This window comes from Penicillium maclennaniae, assembly GCF_028827695.1.
Source record: "Penicillium maclennaniae strain IBT 15551 chromosome Unknown utg000007l:1.0-4884863.0:1.0-4888362.0, whole genome shotgun sequence".
NCBI lineage: Eukaryota > Fungi > Ascomycota > Eurotiomycetes > Eurotiales > Aspergillaceae > Penicillium > Penicillium maclennaniae.
Genome location: NW_026623219.1, coordinates 2,105,190 through 2,120,105, shown reverse-complemented (window position 1 = coordinate 2,120,105; position 14,916 = coordinate 2,105,190). Strand labels below are relative to the sequence as shown.

At 50.5% G+C, this 14,916-nt stretch overlaps 6 protein-coding genes across 6 annotated transcripts; 2 read left to right on the top strand and 4 right to left on the bottom strand.

The window, feature by feature from the left end:
* Window positions 1-1,400: 1,400 nt before the first annotated feature.
* N7477_008014 (uncharacterized protein) lies at window positions 1,401-3,421 on the bottom strand (the record flags this gene model as incomplete). Its single annotated transcript, XM_056969677.1, has 2 exons — window positions 1,401-2,834; window positions 2,873-3,421. 2 exons carry the CDS (start codon window positions 3,419-3,421, stop codon window positions 1,401-1,403), a joined length of 1,983 nt encoding a protein of 660 aa, XP_056819709.1.
* Window positions 3,422-6,871: 3,450 nt separating this feature from the next.
* Window positions 6,872-7,867, top strand: N7477_008013 (putative NUDIX family hydrolase; the record flags this gene model as incomplete). The annotated part of the gene is made up of 2 exons (XM_056969676.1): window positions 6,872-7,276; window positions 7,358-7,867. The coding sequence occupies 2 exons, from the start codon at window positions 6,872-6,874 to the stop codon at window positions 7,865-7,867; spliced, it is 915 nt and encodes a 304-aa protein (XP_056819708.1).
* Window positions 7,868-7,999: 132 nt separating this feature from the next.
* N7477_008012 (MutT/nudix family protein) lies at window positions 8,000-9,161 on the bottom strand (the record flags this gene model as incomplete). The annotated part of the gene is made up of 4 exons (XM_056969675.1): window positions 8,000-8,238; window positions 8,306-8,546; window positions 8,891-8,983; window positions 9,111-9,161. The coding sequence occupies 4 exons, from the start codon at window positions 9,159-9,161 to the stop codon at window positions 8,000-8,002; spliced, it is 624 nt and encodes a 207-aa protein (XP_056819707.1).
* A 597-nt stretch (window positions 9,162-9,758) lies between these two features.
* N7477_008011 (HAD family hydrolase) lies at window positions 9,759-10,573 on the bottom strand (the record flags this gene model as incomplete). The annotated part of the gene is made up of 2 exons (XM_056969674.1): window positions 9,759-10,511; window positions 10,565-10,573. The coding sequence occupies 2 exons, from the start codon at window positions 10,571-10,573 to the stop codon at window positions 9,759-9,761; spliced, it is 762 nt and encodes a 253-aa protein (XP_056819706.1).
* A 1,497-nt stretch (window positions 10,574-12,070) lies between these two features.
* Window positions 12,071-13,888, top strand: N7477_008010 (initiator tRNA phosphoribosyl transferase family protein; the record flags this gene model as incomplete). The annotated part of the gene is made up of 5 exons (XM_056969673.1): window positions 12,071-12,405; window positions 12,583-12,617; window positions 12,713-12,885; window positions 12,992-13,658; window positions 13,746-13,888. The coding sequence occupies 5 exons, from the start codon at window positions 12,071-12,073 to the stop codon at window positions 13,886-13,888; spliced, it is 1,353 nt and encodes a 450-aa protein (XP_056819705.1).
* Window positions 13,889-13,970: 82 nt separating this feature from the next.
* Window positions 13,971-14,891, bottom strand: N7477_008009 (aldo/keto reductase family protein; the record flags this gene model as incomplete). Its single annotated transcript, XM_056969672.1, has 3 exons — window positions 13,971-14,306; window positions 14,383-14,527; window positions 14,575-14,891. 3 exons carry the CDS (start codon window positions 14,889-14,891, stop codon window positions 13,971-13,973), a joined length of 798 nt encoding a protein of 265 aa, XP_056819704.1.
* Between the last annotated feature and the right edge of the window lie 25 nt (window positions 14,892-14,916).

Sequence of the window (14,916 nt, the reverse complement as noted above, 5' to 3'; positions counted from 1 at the left end):
GGAATGTTGCATGACGATAATCGCCAGCTTGGCCTTTTTATCGGTAACGCGCAAGCTGTGCGCCTAATTTCAATTGCGGTGGAGTGCAACGTCGTTACAAAGCTTAGCCGTGCACTAACATGCTATTCTGCGGATGCTCATTCGTTGCAACTGATTTATTTTCTCGTCATCTTGTGAACGTGCTCGGTGTCCTTTCCTATTTTCGGGGATTCGTGTCTACTATACGCATTGGAGGCGGGTCCCGGATCAATCTACTCTACCATATGCAGGTCCACTTGGAGTTGACTCCGAGCCTGAATCTACCAGTGAACAAATCGTCCACTTTGCTCCATGTATTCAAGACGTGACTAGGTGGCTGCTTTGGGGCCTGCTACGTGTGGCGTCACGAAGCAGTCGGAATAGTACGGGGGAATTCGGTGATAACTCGCCTTTCAAAGTAATTCTAGTTCCATCCGACGGGGTATAGTATCGTAAGTCAAGAAAGTCCTGGGGGTCGGGTCAAGCTATACAGTGTGAAGTGCTCCCCAGTGAAGCATCAAAATATCGATCATGGCCATCAATGTCTTCTCTTTCCCAGTCCACTGACATGCTTCCCGCTCTTAGCGTCAGTAACCCATATTCCATTTCCCTGTCAAAATACCAGACGGTTCACTGTTCCTGTCCGATTTACAAATGAAGACTTGAGGGCTCAAGACAGCTCCAAAGCAGACTTGTCAAATGCCAGAAAATCTCCAGTTCGAGACGAACCTGGAGTGCATCTGTAAGACTTTGGCCAAACCTGGTATCTATTGAGTTTTTAGGTGTTCAGTGATCGATTGTCCAATTCGTCCATGAGACTGCATCGGCCTTGGTAGGATCCAAAAGGAACCCGGTTGGAGGTGCCTACTATCTTAGCTTCGGAAACCATGTGTGCCGGGCTTTCAAGTGAAAGCTGGACCTTCCGGAGACCTTGTTCCTCCTGTGGGGAGTCTGTGTCTGTGTCTGAACTGTCGAATAGTCGAGGTTGACTTGATCCATTCCAAGGCTCCGTGTACAAAAGGAAAGGTCAAAACCAGACGAGACAGAAAAAGCAGCTCCCGACCGAACGGTGATTGATGAAAACCCACCAGCCACAGAACCTCCCTCCAGGATGTAAAGCAGAACATTCTGTTATTCTTGAGCACATCTAGTAAAGGAATCCTTGTGCTTGGCGTTCACCAACATCATGCATCACCCATTTCAATGTCGACATGAGACGGATTTGCGATCAATGCTCGACTGTTAAGTCCACCACAGTTTTCTGCAGTTGGTGCAAATTCGAGTGCAAGTTGAGTCGCCTCAAACCTTTGGCTTGAAGCGTAAGTTATCCACCGATTGAACTGTTCGGAGCATCTTTGCTTAGCATTTTTTTCACAGACTGATCAATCAGGATCCCGTTGACTAACCGTTGCTATCTTCGTTCCAAGCCACAAACACCGATGTCTCCGGGGGATGGCAGCGGAGGGATCTTCGATTATTGGCCTTTCATCTTCTGATGGAGCATTTTCGAAGAACTTCTCGGGATAATACAGCTGACTCCATGCCTGCCCACGAATCAGGAAGTCTTCAGGCAGCTGCTGAATGATTCCATCATCAAATAGAGGGAATGAAGCGTTTTCAATTTTTGCGACTATAGTATCGGGGCGAAATAACGTGTTGAGAAACTTGGCTATGGCCAGCCAGGGAATCATTTGCTCGAGTTGCTGCATAGCTGGCGGGTGAAGCGCTAAGCACCAGATAAAGGCCAAAGAAGTATGGACACTTGGGTGAATATTAGAGTCGCCTATTTGATCAAGGAGAACAGTCAGAGTATGAAAGGCAAGGCAGCTTCCTTGTAACGCCATTTGAGTCGAGATTCGATCCACAGTCACAGACATAGTTTGGCTACTCGGGTCTGCGTTGTCGGTACCGCGAGTCCATTCCAAAGCAAAAGTATGCGCCTCGTCAACAGTCTCAGTTTCTCGTTGCTTCGAAAACTCCATCGCCATGACTGCCTCCGGCTCGCCATACTGAAGCATGGAGGCAAAGTTACAAGACATCATATAGACACCCTGCTGTCCCTGTCGGCTAAGCCGGCGAATGTCTCTGCGCAGAAGAGCCAAGAATAGATTTGCCAAGGTGACAAATCGTTCGGTCGGACCTCGAGTAAATAGTACACCGTGTGTAGCAATAAAGGCAGTCACCATTGTAAGTTGTTGAAGCGGTTGACCATGATAAGAATTGAAGAGGAGAAGAACACTCTCGCGTGCATTGGGAAACGGACGCACACTAACCAGAGCCTTGGTGTAGTAGAATAGCTGCTGCAACACGTCCGGACGAGCAAGCACGGCTAGATGATGCTGGATCCTGCCAACATCGGGATTCCGGTCTGCATCTTGATTGTACCAGTACCGAGATACCCCGGCCCAAACTTCGCGGTCTCGCATATCAGCCTCTTCCACTGCCATGCGATATCGTGCTAGATCGCCAAGACATTCAATCCAAGTGTCTCGGAACGCAGAGACGCTTTCCAGGAGCAAAGTCATCATAGAATATGCTAAGTTGATGAAGTTGAGCATGTAGTCTAATGAATCTGGAAGCTTTTGACGAAGGAGCTCTAGGAAGGAATGGATACCATAGCGCCACATTCGGGCAGGCATAGCGTATTTATCGGCCAGTCTTTTCAACACGAGGCTCGCTGATGGATGCTGTGATGCGAGGAAGAAGTCATGATGTTCGTAAAGCAGGGTTCGATGCAAGGAAATGAGTGCTTGCCACTGAGGCCCTGATAGCTCTGCCTTGGATTCGGTCTGCTGTCTGTCGATCTCGATGCATTTCTTTTCGACCATCACTAGCCCAGCATAGATGCCCGGACCTCATTGATCAACTGCTCTTCGGTGATCGGATTGGTTTCAGGCTGTCTGAACATTTCATGATATTCCGTTTGTGTGTTTGATGTGTCTTTCAAAGTCGAGTGACCGTTCATTGGCTCAAGGCCCCTTTTCTGCAGTGAATCCTCCATCCTTTCATCACCCCCGATCTTCTCATCGGCTGATCGTGGAACTGCATTGGGATCTGAGTGGAATCTCCGAAATCCTGGCCGGGTGTTTGAAGCATGATGTGCATGAGCAGGCTCTTTTGTCAACGAGAAACTTGTGCCGATAGGTTTCCCTGATGCCAATGAATTGGCATCGGCATAGTTCGCTAATTGCTGAGAGGCGGATAGTCGATGACCCCTTAGTGTTCGGGAGCTTTCCTTGCGGCGGAACTTTTCCGTGCGCGATGCGCAAACACGTGAGTGCTTTGAAACGCGCGCCCCTTGGCTACTGACGGTGTCTAGGGTACAGTCATCTGCCAACACGCCCGACGTTGGCCGACCACTTGATAATGGAGGGCTGGCCGATAAGCACATGCGATTGGCCATTGAGAACCTTGAAAAGTAATTTTCAAAGTACAAGGTTCCTTTGGAACACCTGGGCAAGGGTTAGGCGAATACTAAGTAGCAAACTGGGTGGAACTTGCCTGGGCGACAAACAATGGAGTCGGCCCGAAACTTTTGAGGCCTTAATGTCCAATCGGGTAGCTAGATTCACGCCGAACACACGCCGAGACTCTGAACGATAGATTGATGGCCGAGAGTCCATCATCCATCTAGATGTGTAACATCTAATTCGATTGTTAGCTCACCGAATGATCACGGCAAAGTCAAAGGGCGGTGGCGGGTGAAAGGGGTGCAACTAACGGTTTGGAAGGGAAACTAAGCACAATGGCACGGGCGCCGATAAGAGGGCGGGGGAACCCCAGATCTATTTAAGTATGAGATCAAGGAGGTTAAGAGGGCAACCAGGCAGCCTATAACTTAGAGCTAAAAGTACGACGTAGCGTGATATGTTCCTCCGCAAGGATCTCGCGTGAAGCGCTCCACCCGTTGTTCTTAGCCCGGTTGCCTTACCACTTCGGTCACGAAATTCCCCCCCCCCCGGTACCTTTTCACCCGGGTTTAAATAACTAGGACCCTTCCTGAACATGCATTCTAGAACACTAATGTTCCGAGTCTATCTGCTGACGCACTCTATTGACCCAGTCCAGGCTATCCAGGCCTTGTAAAACATCATACGGCGCCTCCCTGAGGCTAGCAAACAAACCTGTCATGCCAACGGGTCCAAGTGTTCCCAGCGGGCATAGAAAGGCGCCACACTACATGCCCACCAGGCAGTTTTAGTACCGGGAATCTCTGTACCGGGACTCTCAGTACTTGAGGGGGCTGGGGTGAGGGGGACGACTATACTGGCATCCCTACATTGGTTCGGCCGACCTAGAGAGACCGTTGATACATTTGGATGCCCAAATGCTCTAAAAATTCCATCTATTAAGTTGCCCACCTAACAACCACTGAATGCCCAATGTGAGTGATATGAGGTATTTGTTCTTTTTTCTGTGCCCTTGCATCGACCCGGCCGCAGTTCGATACGCAGTCACCGCTTCTCCGGGTCTCACCCGTGGGGACTCTCACCGTCATTTGGCATTGACCTCAAAACACAGGATCCGATACCATGATCTTCACTGCCCAAACCCTCTGATCTCAGGCTGGCCCCGGTATCTGGCGACACGAGCATTTCCCTCTACATATATGCTTCTGACGTTGCTCAGATCCCGCTCCTATTCAGATGCTCAATTCGGAATTCTGATTTCAAGTTTGTTGTGATTGGTCTTGCCTGCCTTGATACAATCCTCAGATTGTTGAAGCCACCTGCGCAAAGGTCCACCCATGCTTCATATGCTCCATATTTTCTCAATGCAAAAGACTGCATTCGAAGCTATCATGCGGGCAAAACCCCAGGAGGAGGCCACATGGCACTCGGGGGCTTGAAGATTGAAGGACACGTCGGTGATGTCGGTACTTTCTGGGGTCCCGACACAGCAATGCCTTGGCCAAGTCATGATACTTCGATTCTTTACACTACTGAACTCTGAAACACAGCCTCATACGACGTTGGCAATATATCGGCAATTCATCTGATTATTTGGACTCGTATTGTTTTTGTTTCTCCAAGTGGGTCCAAGATAATAATCGACGTCGGCAGTTAGGCTCCCGCGTGGACCATCATCAGTGGCAGCCTCCAGCGCCATGCCCAACATCTCCCTACCAAATGATTAAATGATTCAATGACGAAGATCGTATACGTCATGGATGAATCGGATGTCAACGAGAGACAAAAGGCAAGACAAATTGAACCCCCTGGATCATCTGCTATATTATTAGAGGAATAAGAACGTCTAGGAATCTATAACTGGCCGTGGAAAAACAAGTCAATATTACGATGCCGTCGGTAGAACTCGCCAATTAATAGCAAGGGATATAGATATCCTTGACCGGGGCAGTGCATAGTGCGTTTTAGCTACCATTTCTTTGCACCAAGTTAGGCGTCAGTCCCACATAGGTGGCCTGTCTCAACCTGCAAGTCCCTTCTCGCCTCAAAAGACACTTGGACATATTCTCCAAGTTGGATAAGGATTCGCATTGGAACAATGCACATGCTCGACAGACTCCAAATATGCAGCACTAAGATCATGTTCCGGTCAAAGTGCATGCAAATTAGTACACACCTCTGGTCTACTAGGTGCATTACTCGGCTGGTTCGCACCACCCCCGGCAAGGCAACCGACTGCGCAACCCCCTATATTATTGGCTGACGTCAGAATATACCCCTGTCTTCAAGCCCTGTAGAGTCGCGCAAATCATGTCAAATCGACGGCAGATGTAAGGAGCTGGCAGGGATGCCTCGGGAAAGGTGCGCGGATAACGTTGAACAGGGATCTGTTGCGCCCGGGTGAAGCGAGCATCAGATATCGGATGAGACCCCATTTCCCCCGAGACCTTTTAAGAGAAGATGACTGGATTCTTCATTATTAGAGGTGCTCATCGCCGAGGTGAGGGGTGTTTCCAGGGGTGGAAATTGGGGTCGGAAGGAAGCTTAGTGTGAGGGGTGATGGGCCCATTTCACCCGGGTGAAATTAGCTAGTTCCACGACAATTCTAGATTTTCACTCGAAGAATCCGTACAGCAGGTATTCATTCTCTTGCATGGCTGGGCTTTTTCACGTCTAGCTTGATCCTTGATTGGCCTGCATTTTCAGGACTTCTATTTGATTGGAGCTTCTGAAACGACCATCTCCGTCTAATTTCTGTCCTCGAAGAATACCTGGAGCTAGGACAAAAGTGGGTTTGCTATCTCTGCCCAGCCCTGGACCTCGTGTGAGATATATGCCTCATTATTGATGGTCGTCATTGATAGGGGGTTTGTATCGGATCTAGTATAGCAAGGCCAAGGAGGTCAGGCGAGGCTTCGAGCTGACCATGGATGCATGTGGAGGCTCATATCACAATCAAACCTGACTATGTCCGAGCGCCGTCACATTCAATCATGGAGCAATTAATTGCGCTATTGGCGAAGGGGGTTGAGCATGTCTCAACGAAATGAAGGGTCGCAAAGCGGACAAAACACACATAGCTGAAGAGCCCTCAGAATGGACCAATAGCGACACAAAATGATGCGATTCGGGAAGAAGAGGAAATCTCTGGAACCCCCCCGTGTAACAAATCATGCTGTCCCCTTCATCTAAAGTTCAATCAAGGAAGCCTACCTGATGTAGACAGTCCATGGCTGACCACAATCTATGTGGTGCAGAGGAACCTTCTAGGGAACGGGAATCCGACGTCATGCGTCGCAGCCACAAACAAACCACCAACCACTTTGCACAAGCCTTCAACATCACAACAAGCGTGAAAGAAATCAGCAAATAACTAAGAAGCATAGTAAGTTCTAACAGAGGCACCTTCACCGCCTCGGAATCAACGCCCGCATCTCAAATCCATGCTCTCTGGACTGCGCCCAACCGCGCGGCATATGAAAGTCACACCCGGGCGCCTGGGACAATCAGGAACCAGACTCGCCCAAGCCACAATGTCAACTTTCACCATCCCAGGATCCGATGTACGCGTCAAGAGCATCCGGGATCTGTCCCGCGAAGACCTGCTGTCATTTCCCCCGTTCAAGATTTGGATCCAGACGCTGCAGCAGTCATTGGGCCGGCAGCAGAATTCATCACACGAGTTTCACCATGACCCATATACGCTGCGCAGCATTGACATCCAGTCCATTGACCGCTTCGGAGGCAAGCGGCTCGGGTTCGTCAAATTGAAAGCCGACGTGTCGAACAAGAGCGGCGAGTCATTGCCTGGAAGTGTCTTTTTACGAGGTGGCAGTGTTGGCATGCTTGTAGGTTTCTTTTCCCGGCTTTTCTACCCTTTTCCTTACTGGTAAGCTACTCGGGCCCGTGTCGCTGACTGCCATGCACAGCTTATCTTACAACCGGATGATATTCCTGCCAACGAGGAAAAAGGAGAACGGGCCATTCTCACGATTCAGCCTCGGATTCCGGCTGGATCTTTGGCATTTGCTGAGATTCCAGCTGGCATGTTGGATGACAGTGGGACTTTTGCTGGAGGTGCAGCGAAGGAGATTGAAGAGGAGACTGGGTTGTCTGTTCAACAGGACGAGCTGATCGATATGACTTCCTTGGCTCTGCAGTCTGCTCAAGACGAAAACGGAGAGAATCTGCAGCGAGCAGTCTATCCATCAGCTGGAGGGAGTGATGAGTTCATTCCTCTCTTCTTGTGTCGGAAGCGAATGCCGAGGAAGGAAATTGAAGAGCTACAGGGGAAGCTGACGGGCCTGCGGGATCATGGGGAAAAGATTACTTTGAAGATTGTTCCTCTAAAGGACCTTTGGAAGGAAGGATTGAGGGATGGTAAGACACTAGCTGCGTGGGCTCTTTACCAGGGACTTCAACAGGAAGGGAAGATCTAGTGATGAAAGATCCGGCATGGAGAAAACTCGCACTAGGCGGCATGTTCTAAGTAGACGCCATGCTGCAGCATATCATCAGCATGGTCTGATCGATAAACTGAGTTGCATCATGTATGTTCATCTCGATTGATTTCACAACTTCCACTTTTTCGCCAGTTCGATGCCCTCAGCGAGTGTGCCAACCCGAGCATCAATAGCATATCCCTCTTTCTCAAGCTTCTTCATCTCATCAAATAGAGAAGCTAGAGGGACAGAGAAGCATTCAATGAATTCATTCTCTTCGAGCTCCGGCTTGGGATTCTGGTTCTCGGGAAGTGACATGTCCACACGAACATGGACCATGTTCAAGTTGGTATTGCACATACCCGGGTCTAGAGACAGGAGTTCAGTGCAAGTCGCGCAAATGATGAAACAAGTCACTCCACCCGGAAGACTTACCATTAAACATGACCGGACTGGTCTGCTCCGCCACGCCAACGTAGCCAGTTTCCTCTTTGAGCTCACGTACAGCACATTGCTCCACAGTCTCACCAGCATCAATGAGGCCCGCAGGGACTTCAATGACGACCTGATCGATCGGGGGCCGATATTGCTTCTGTAGCAACAGTTCAGGCCCCGTGGACTTGTTGAGGATAGTACAGATGCCAACACCGTCGATTGCGCAGTCAGCCGGTCGGGTCTATGCAGATTGAGTTAGTCCAAGGGCCCAAAACCGAGCAAGACGCAGATGCCGCCTTAAAATGGCAGGTCGCAGGTGTCATGATTCCGGAAACGCTTGCAACCCGAGGCAGCCAATGAAGACATTGTCATTCAATGCACATCAAACCCGGGTGAAAATATCAAGTCTATCAAAGTAGACACAGCGATGCTGCCGTGCGCCTGAAACAAAAGGGGAGATCATCAATCAATCGGTGCGCGGGCCCAGACTGGGATTTAAATAGTGTCTCCAGACATAGAAAAATTACCCTTGACGATCAACATGATACACGCAATGAGATCCAAAGTATGAGCAAAGCAACCTACCGTACGCTCTGCAGATTCCCAGGTGCGTTCGACGCCCAGAGGATCGGTGTAAGTGGTCTTCACCAATCGAGTCCACCGGGCTTCGGCCGGATCCTGAATGAAGGCGTCAGTTGGAATGATGCAGAGGGCGCCTGCTGCGCTCATAACTCCTTTGGTTGTTCATTGCCTTTCTTTCGAGGCAACTTTGAACCAAAAGGGAAAGTCAAGTGTGATGGCGTACCAGGGGGCCCTTGGAAATGTGCTTGGAATTGGTCAAGGAACCTGCCGACATGTTGAGTCGAGGATTCAGAGACAAGTTACGGGCGGATTGGGGAATAGAAGGGAGTTGTAGTAATGGGAGTTCACTCAGTAGAGTTCAAGCTTTCCCGGGCTACTCCCAATGTTCACGAAGAGCTGGCGGGGAGGAGATCTCCGCTGGTGGTGGGGCTCCAACCCTTATCTTATCACTTTGCTATGCTGGGATCCTATGTTGCAGGAACAATCTCGAATTAAATGAAGAATGATGAGTCAAAACATTTGGTATCTTGTGAACAATCGCACGATGAAATATCCCATAGCCGGTATCTCATTGCTCGAACCCCCGTCGTTGCGGGAAAACTAAAAGAGACTAGATAAAATGCACAGACACGATAAATAAACAACTGCCGGCAAACATAAACTCGCAGCAGCGCAAAAGAACCCCATCCTCTTCTGCATCTGAATGGAACATTGTCCATCCAACAATAAGAATACCGGGATGAGGAAAACCGGGGACTCATCCCACATAGACAGGCGTCACAAAAGTAACAGACCCAATTCAAAGCTCCAGAACGACCATTCGCTTGCTATCATGATATCGTGCAGGCGTGAATAAAAGAAAAAAACAAAATTACAGGCTCGACTGAGGAGCCTCGCTATCAACTCCACTCTCAATGAACTCTAGGCACTTGTCGAACTGAGACCAGTCGGTCATGACGATCTTGGCACCGAGTTCCATCAGGCATTTGCCCATCTCCTCCTGCATGTCGCTACTGTAGCTACCAACGTAGGCAATGACGGGAATTCCGGCACGAATGGCAGAGAGTGCGCCGGACTTGCTGTCCTCTATGGTGATAGTCTCGGCGGCTGTTTTCTTGACGTATTCAAGAGCATGAAGGTAGATAGCCGGGTCAGGCTTGGAGGTGGGCTTGGGCAGCGAGGTAGCAGCGCTGAACACCATGTCTTCAGCAAAGTACTTGTCCTGGCCGACCTTCTTGATAGAGGCGCGTACGCGACGCAGAGCCGAGGATGAGACGACCGCCATGCCGTACTTCTTAGAATCGTAGAGTCTCTGCAGAACCTCGGAAGCACCGACGCAAGGTTGAGCCTTAGCTTCCAGCTTCTCGATGACCTTGTCCTCCTCCTTGGTGACGTATCTCTCAAGCTCATCCTGATCTAATTCGAATTTGTACTTGGATTGCAGCGAGATCATCATGCCTCGGAAGTTTTGGCCGACGAAGTCTTTGATGAGCTGGCCACCGGTGTAGCGATCAGGAATGCCCTGCTTCTCCAGAATTTCATTGGCCAAGTCGGCGCAGGCTTCGAAGGCTAGCTCCTCCGACAGGACAAGAGTGTTGTCGCAGTCGAAGAAGAGCTCGGTGATCTGCGGAACGGTTAACGTCGGTGGGTCTGAGAGCCACGAGGGGATCCACGAACCTTCGGCATGATGGAGAGTAAGATTGAGTTCTGTTTGAGCTGGGAAAAGAAATGGGGGGGTAGTGGGGAGTAAAAGGACAATACACCGAGGCAGCAAGGCGGGATGTCAAATCTAGAGTGATCTAGGGTGATCTAGAGGAGGAGTAGTACCGGAAAAAAAAAGAGAAAGGTGTAGTGAAAGAACCCAGAGAAGGAATGAGACAATTGACTGAACAAAACGGGGGAAAGAGGCATTTATGGGCACGAACCCGGTCTACGGAAAGCAGGAAAGAATGACGATGCCACGATGAGATTCTCCGGGCAGTTGCGGGTCCGCGGGGCTTGAGATCGTGACATAGGTACCGGTACCTGTATAACATAGTCAACACTACGTAGTTGCATGTATCGGTACCCGACATCCTGCCAATCACCGCCCGCAACCAACGGGGGTAAGCAGCGCCAAAGCCATTCCAGCTTAGCGCGTGCTATGTGCTCGTAGAAAGTCGTAGCACGTCGGGAGAGTCAGTTTTCACAGCCCTCGTAGGAATGAGCTTGTCGAGAATGTGCGACAGAAAGTCTGGACGTTTTGTCTCGCTACTCATTCTACGCGCCTATGCTGGTGACAAGCAACAACATGAGAGGAATGCACCCACGATACCATATCTAGAAGATTCTATTAAGTCATTTCAGTGACCTGAGGGCCCGAACCCGTGCCGCTCGGTCGCACGGCGATTCGTATGCGACCCAGGTCATTGAGCTCCGGCTTATAATGTGACCCCGGCCGCGGGGGATCTGCGGGGGGTTTTGAGGATGTTGCATAAGTTTCCTCGGAGAATGTTGGCAAAAGGTGCTTTAAGCAAGAACTCGGAACTATCAGACCGTATGGTGATCAGCGAGTCAAATAATAGAAGATTCTAGAACTCATGAACCTCATGAGATAGAAGACAAGCGGATAAGAGATCCACAGAGAAAGAGGCGTCCTCCGCAGCATTCTAGCCTGGAATATAGGTCCTCAGATCAGGCTCTAGAAAGGCTGACACTATACATACTCATTTTCGGTCCGTCTTCGAATCATGTCTAAATCAACATCTGTCATATGAATCATAAACGCTTTTGTGGCAGTTAACCAAGTACTTGACATCGCACTTTTCTGCCCCTCACCTCCCCTTCTTCCCTATCACTTTCATTCCATACCCCGCTTCACCGTTATCCTTCAGCAATTTTATTGACCGCCGACCAGCCTGAGTTGGGCGGCTGCATGTCTCCACTCTTGTAAATCCCACCGTCATGCTCATTGGCTCATCCATGAATCTCGAACGCAACTGCCATTTTCGCGACTTGCACGGTTTCTTTTTGACAACTGCCTTGACAGCAACGTCCACTGGAATTTGACAGTCGAACTAGCCGGCCAATTTTGAGATTTCCTGGAGCAAGCGCCTGGAGCTCGGCCGGCTGCCAATTGGTACTACCCCAAAGTACGACCGCAGCTTTAGTGCGATACGCAGGCCAAACTTGGCCCGTTTCAACATGGGATCGGCATCCTTTCCGACCCTGGATGCGCTTCACTTCCCCTCTGCCCGACAATCCATTTCGCAGACACTGTCCTCCCTGCGTCGCTCGGCTCTGTCGGTCTCCAACCGGCTCCGGTCAATTGAGGCGGATGCGGAATTTGTGCGAGAAGCTGCAGACCATTATGGTTTACCGCTGGTTGCCAATGAGCGTTGTGGCAGCTGGTATATCTCGCCTGATGTCAAGACAGGCAGTGCTTATTTCAAGAGCACAGATGGCCACACCGGCCAATGGGACTTTAGCCTTCGTAGGCTGAACCTGCAGCTTCTCCCGCTGGCGAGGGAGCATGGGGGGTGAGTTGAATCCGCTTCTCGCCGGTACCAGTCAGAGATGATTGGGAGTTCGATCATTCCGTTGCGGTCTGACTTCCACGTCTATGCTTCTGGGCCTCCGTTGGGCTTTGATAACCATTTTCAATACCCGACGGCTTGCATGACCCCAAACTGACTTGTTTCATGTTAATGCGGCAGGTGTGTGATTGTCGACTCGACCCGCCGAGGTAAATGTACGTATCAAACAGGGAGACATGACGGGCTAATCGGGGCTATCTCATTTTGCATGTTCATCACTGTGCATCGAGGCTGACACCAAAGCCTACAGTGATGCCAGACGCCCTATCCAAGACAATTCCGATCTGGTGCGCCGTGATCAACCGTTCTCTCTTCCCGACAGAGACAGATTTTCATCCCGTGCAACTGCCGCCCAACTTCCTCGGCGAATCCGAGGAATCACAGATTGAAAGCCGCATCGATGGATTCGTATCGTCGCTGAAGGTAAGATGCCCGCATATAGCTTGGCAAGGGTCCTTGTGTTGGGGAAACCCTCTTCACCCGGGTGAGAAAGGTTGTGTGAAGAAGAGGGCTGATCTTATCAAACCAGAGCCTTAAGCTCGACCTAGATCAGCTGCGGCAGCAGCTTGGGAAGCCTATTCGTATTGCATGGGCCAATCGCACGTATTTCTATCCGACAGATCTATGCAAGAACGATGCATATACTCTTTTTGTCCTGTGCTCTGCCTCAAGACGTGTCCATGGTGCCGAGATGTCTGAGGGTGGATACATCCAGGGTGCTGGTGATGACAGCGAGGGCTGGGCGCATGGTCTAACACCCCCGGTCTTTTGGGCGAATCAAGCTGTTCTGCAGCAAACTCCTGAAGAAGACCTCCCGGGTCTCATTTCTGAGCTGGTCAAGCAAAATCAAAAACAGAGTGAAGGACAGAGTGCAACAAGGATTTCTCCAACTCACAACCTTTTCATCGGTCAGACGGACGCAGTTGTGAGCGACAGCGGTCAATATGATCTGATCATTGATTGCAACGGAAGTCCTGCCGCTGCGGAAGGCCATACGAAGCGATTGAACCTAGGCTGCGGGTCATTGAAGCTGGGCAGTCGGGATTTACGCAAAGCTCTTGATAAAGTCAAAGAGTTTGTCAGCGCACAACTAGAAGCTAACACGTCACGCTCACTACTAGTGACCTGCGAGACTGGGAAAGATCTGTCTGCGGGAGCGCTATTGGCAATTATTTGCTTATTCTACAAGGACGACGGTATGTGCTATGCCCCAGATATCTCTGGATAAGTTCAGACGCTATATGAAACGGGGAATATAAAAAAGACTGACTCTAGTCGTCCAGGGACGTTCGATGTCTCACAGAGCAAGAACCCGATCGGCAAGCAATTTATCCGACAGCGTCTCGCGTGGATCGTTTCGTCGAAACATGACGTGAATCCGTCTCGCTCGACACTTCAATCAGTGAACGCCTTTCTGATGTCCTGATTCGGGTTTAGAATGCATCATATACTGCCTAGCCCGGTTTGGCGGAAAATCCGTGATTTTGAGATGACACACTGCATGGAGCTCACTCATTCTCGACGGCCTCGACGATAGCTCCTGCAGCACCTTGGTCCAGAGAATCCAGGAGGTCCATTTCGTCCGCGCTCAGATTGAAGTCGAAGACGTCGGCATTTGCTGCAATTCGCGACTCGTTGTCGGTCTTCGGCAGAGGCACCCATCCCTTCTGCAGCGCATAACGGATCAGCACTTGCTGCGTCGACCGGTTGTTCCTCTTGGCGATCTCGACAAGCGTGGGCTCATTGGCCTTGTTATTACGGACAATTGGCGAATAGGCCTCGACGACAATTCCGTGCTGCTTGCAGTATGTGTCGATCGTTCGCTGCTGGCACCAGGGGTGGAGCTGCGAGTGAGTCGCAAGTCAGCAACAAAGATCAAATGGACGATAATCCAAGTCAATTAATCAGCAAAGAACAAACCTCGATTTGGTTCACATGCGGCGGCCAGATCTTGGCATAAGCCTTCATTTCCTCAATATGCTGCACGCCGTAGTTGCTCACTCCGATGCTCTTGGCCTTGCCCTCTCCATGTAGCCTCTCCAGCGCCTGCCACAGCTGCTTACGCCTGCAGATCCAGAGCTGGAGCTATGGATCAAAAACAGATTAACATACCCGCCAGGTCCACCAACCTTCTCAACGCTCTCCAGCAGCTTGGTGTAGGTCGCCTCTACCGAGCCGGCGGGGCTGAGAATCTTAGTCGTAACAAAGATCTGGTCGCGGGGCAAGCCACTGGTGCGCAGAGCCTCACCGACCTCGCTCTCGTTGCCGTAGAACTGCGCGGTGTCGATGTGTCGGTATCCCACTTCCAGAGCCTTGAGGCAGGACTGGACGCATTGCGCGGATGGGGAACGGTAAACGCCAAAGCCCAGGCGCGGAATCCGCTCGCTGCTGTTAGGAAGCGGGAGGGTATCGGTGATTTTGATAGACATCGTGTTCCTGGAGGGTATCGGGGGA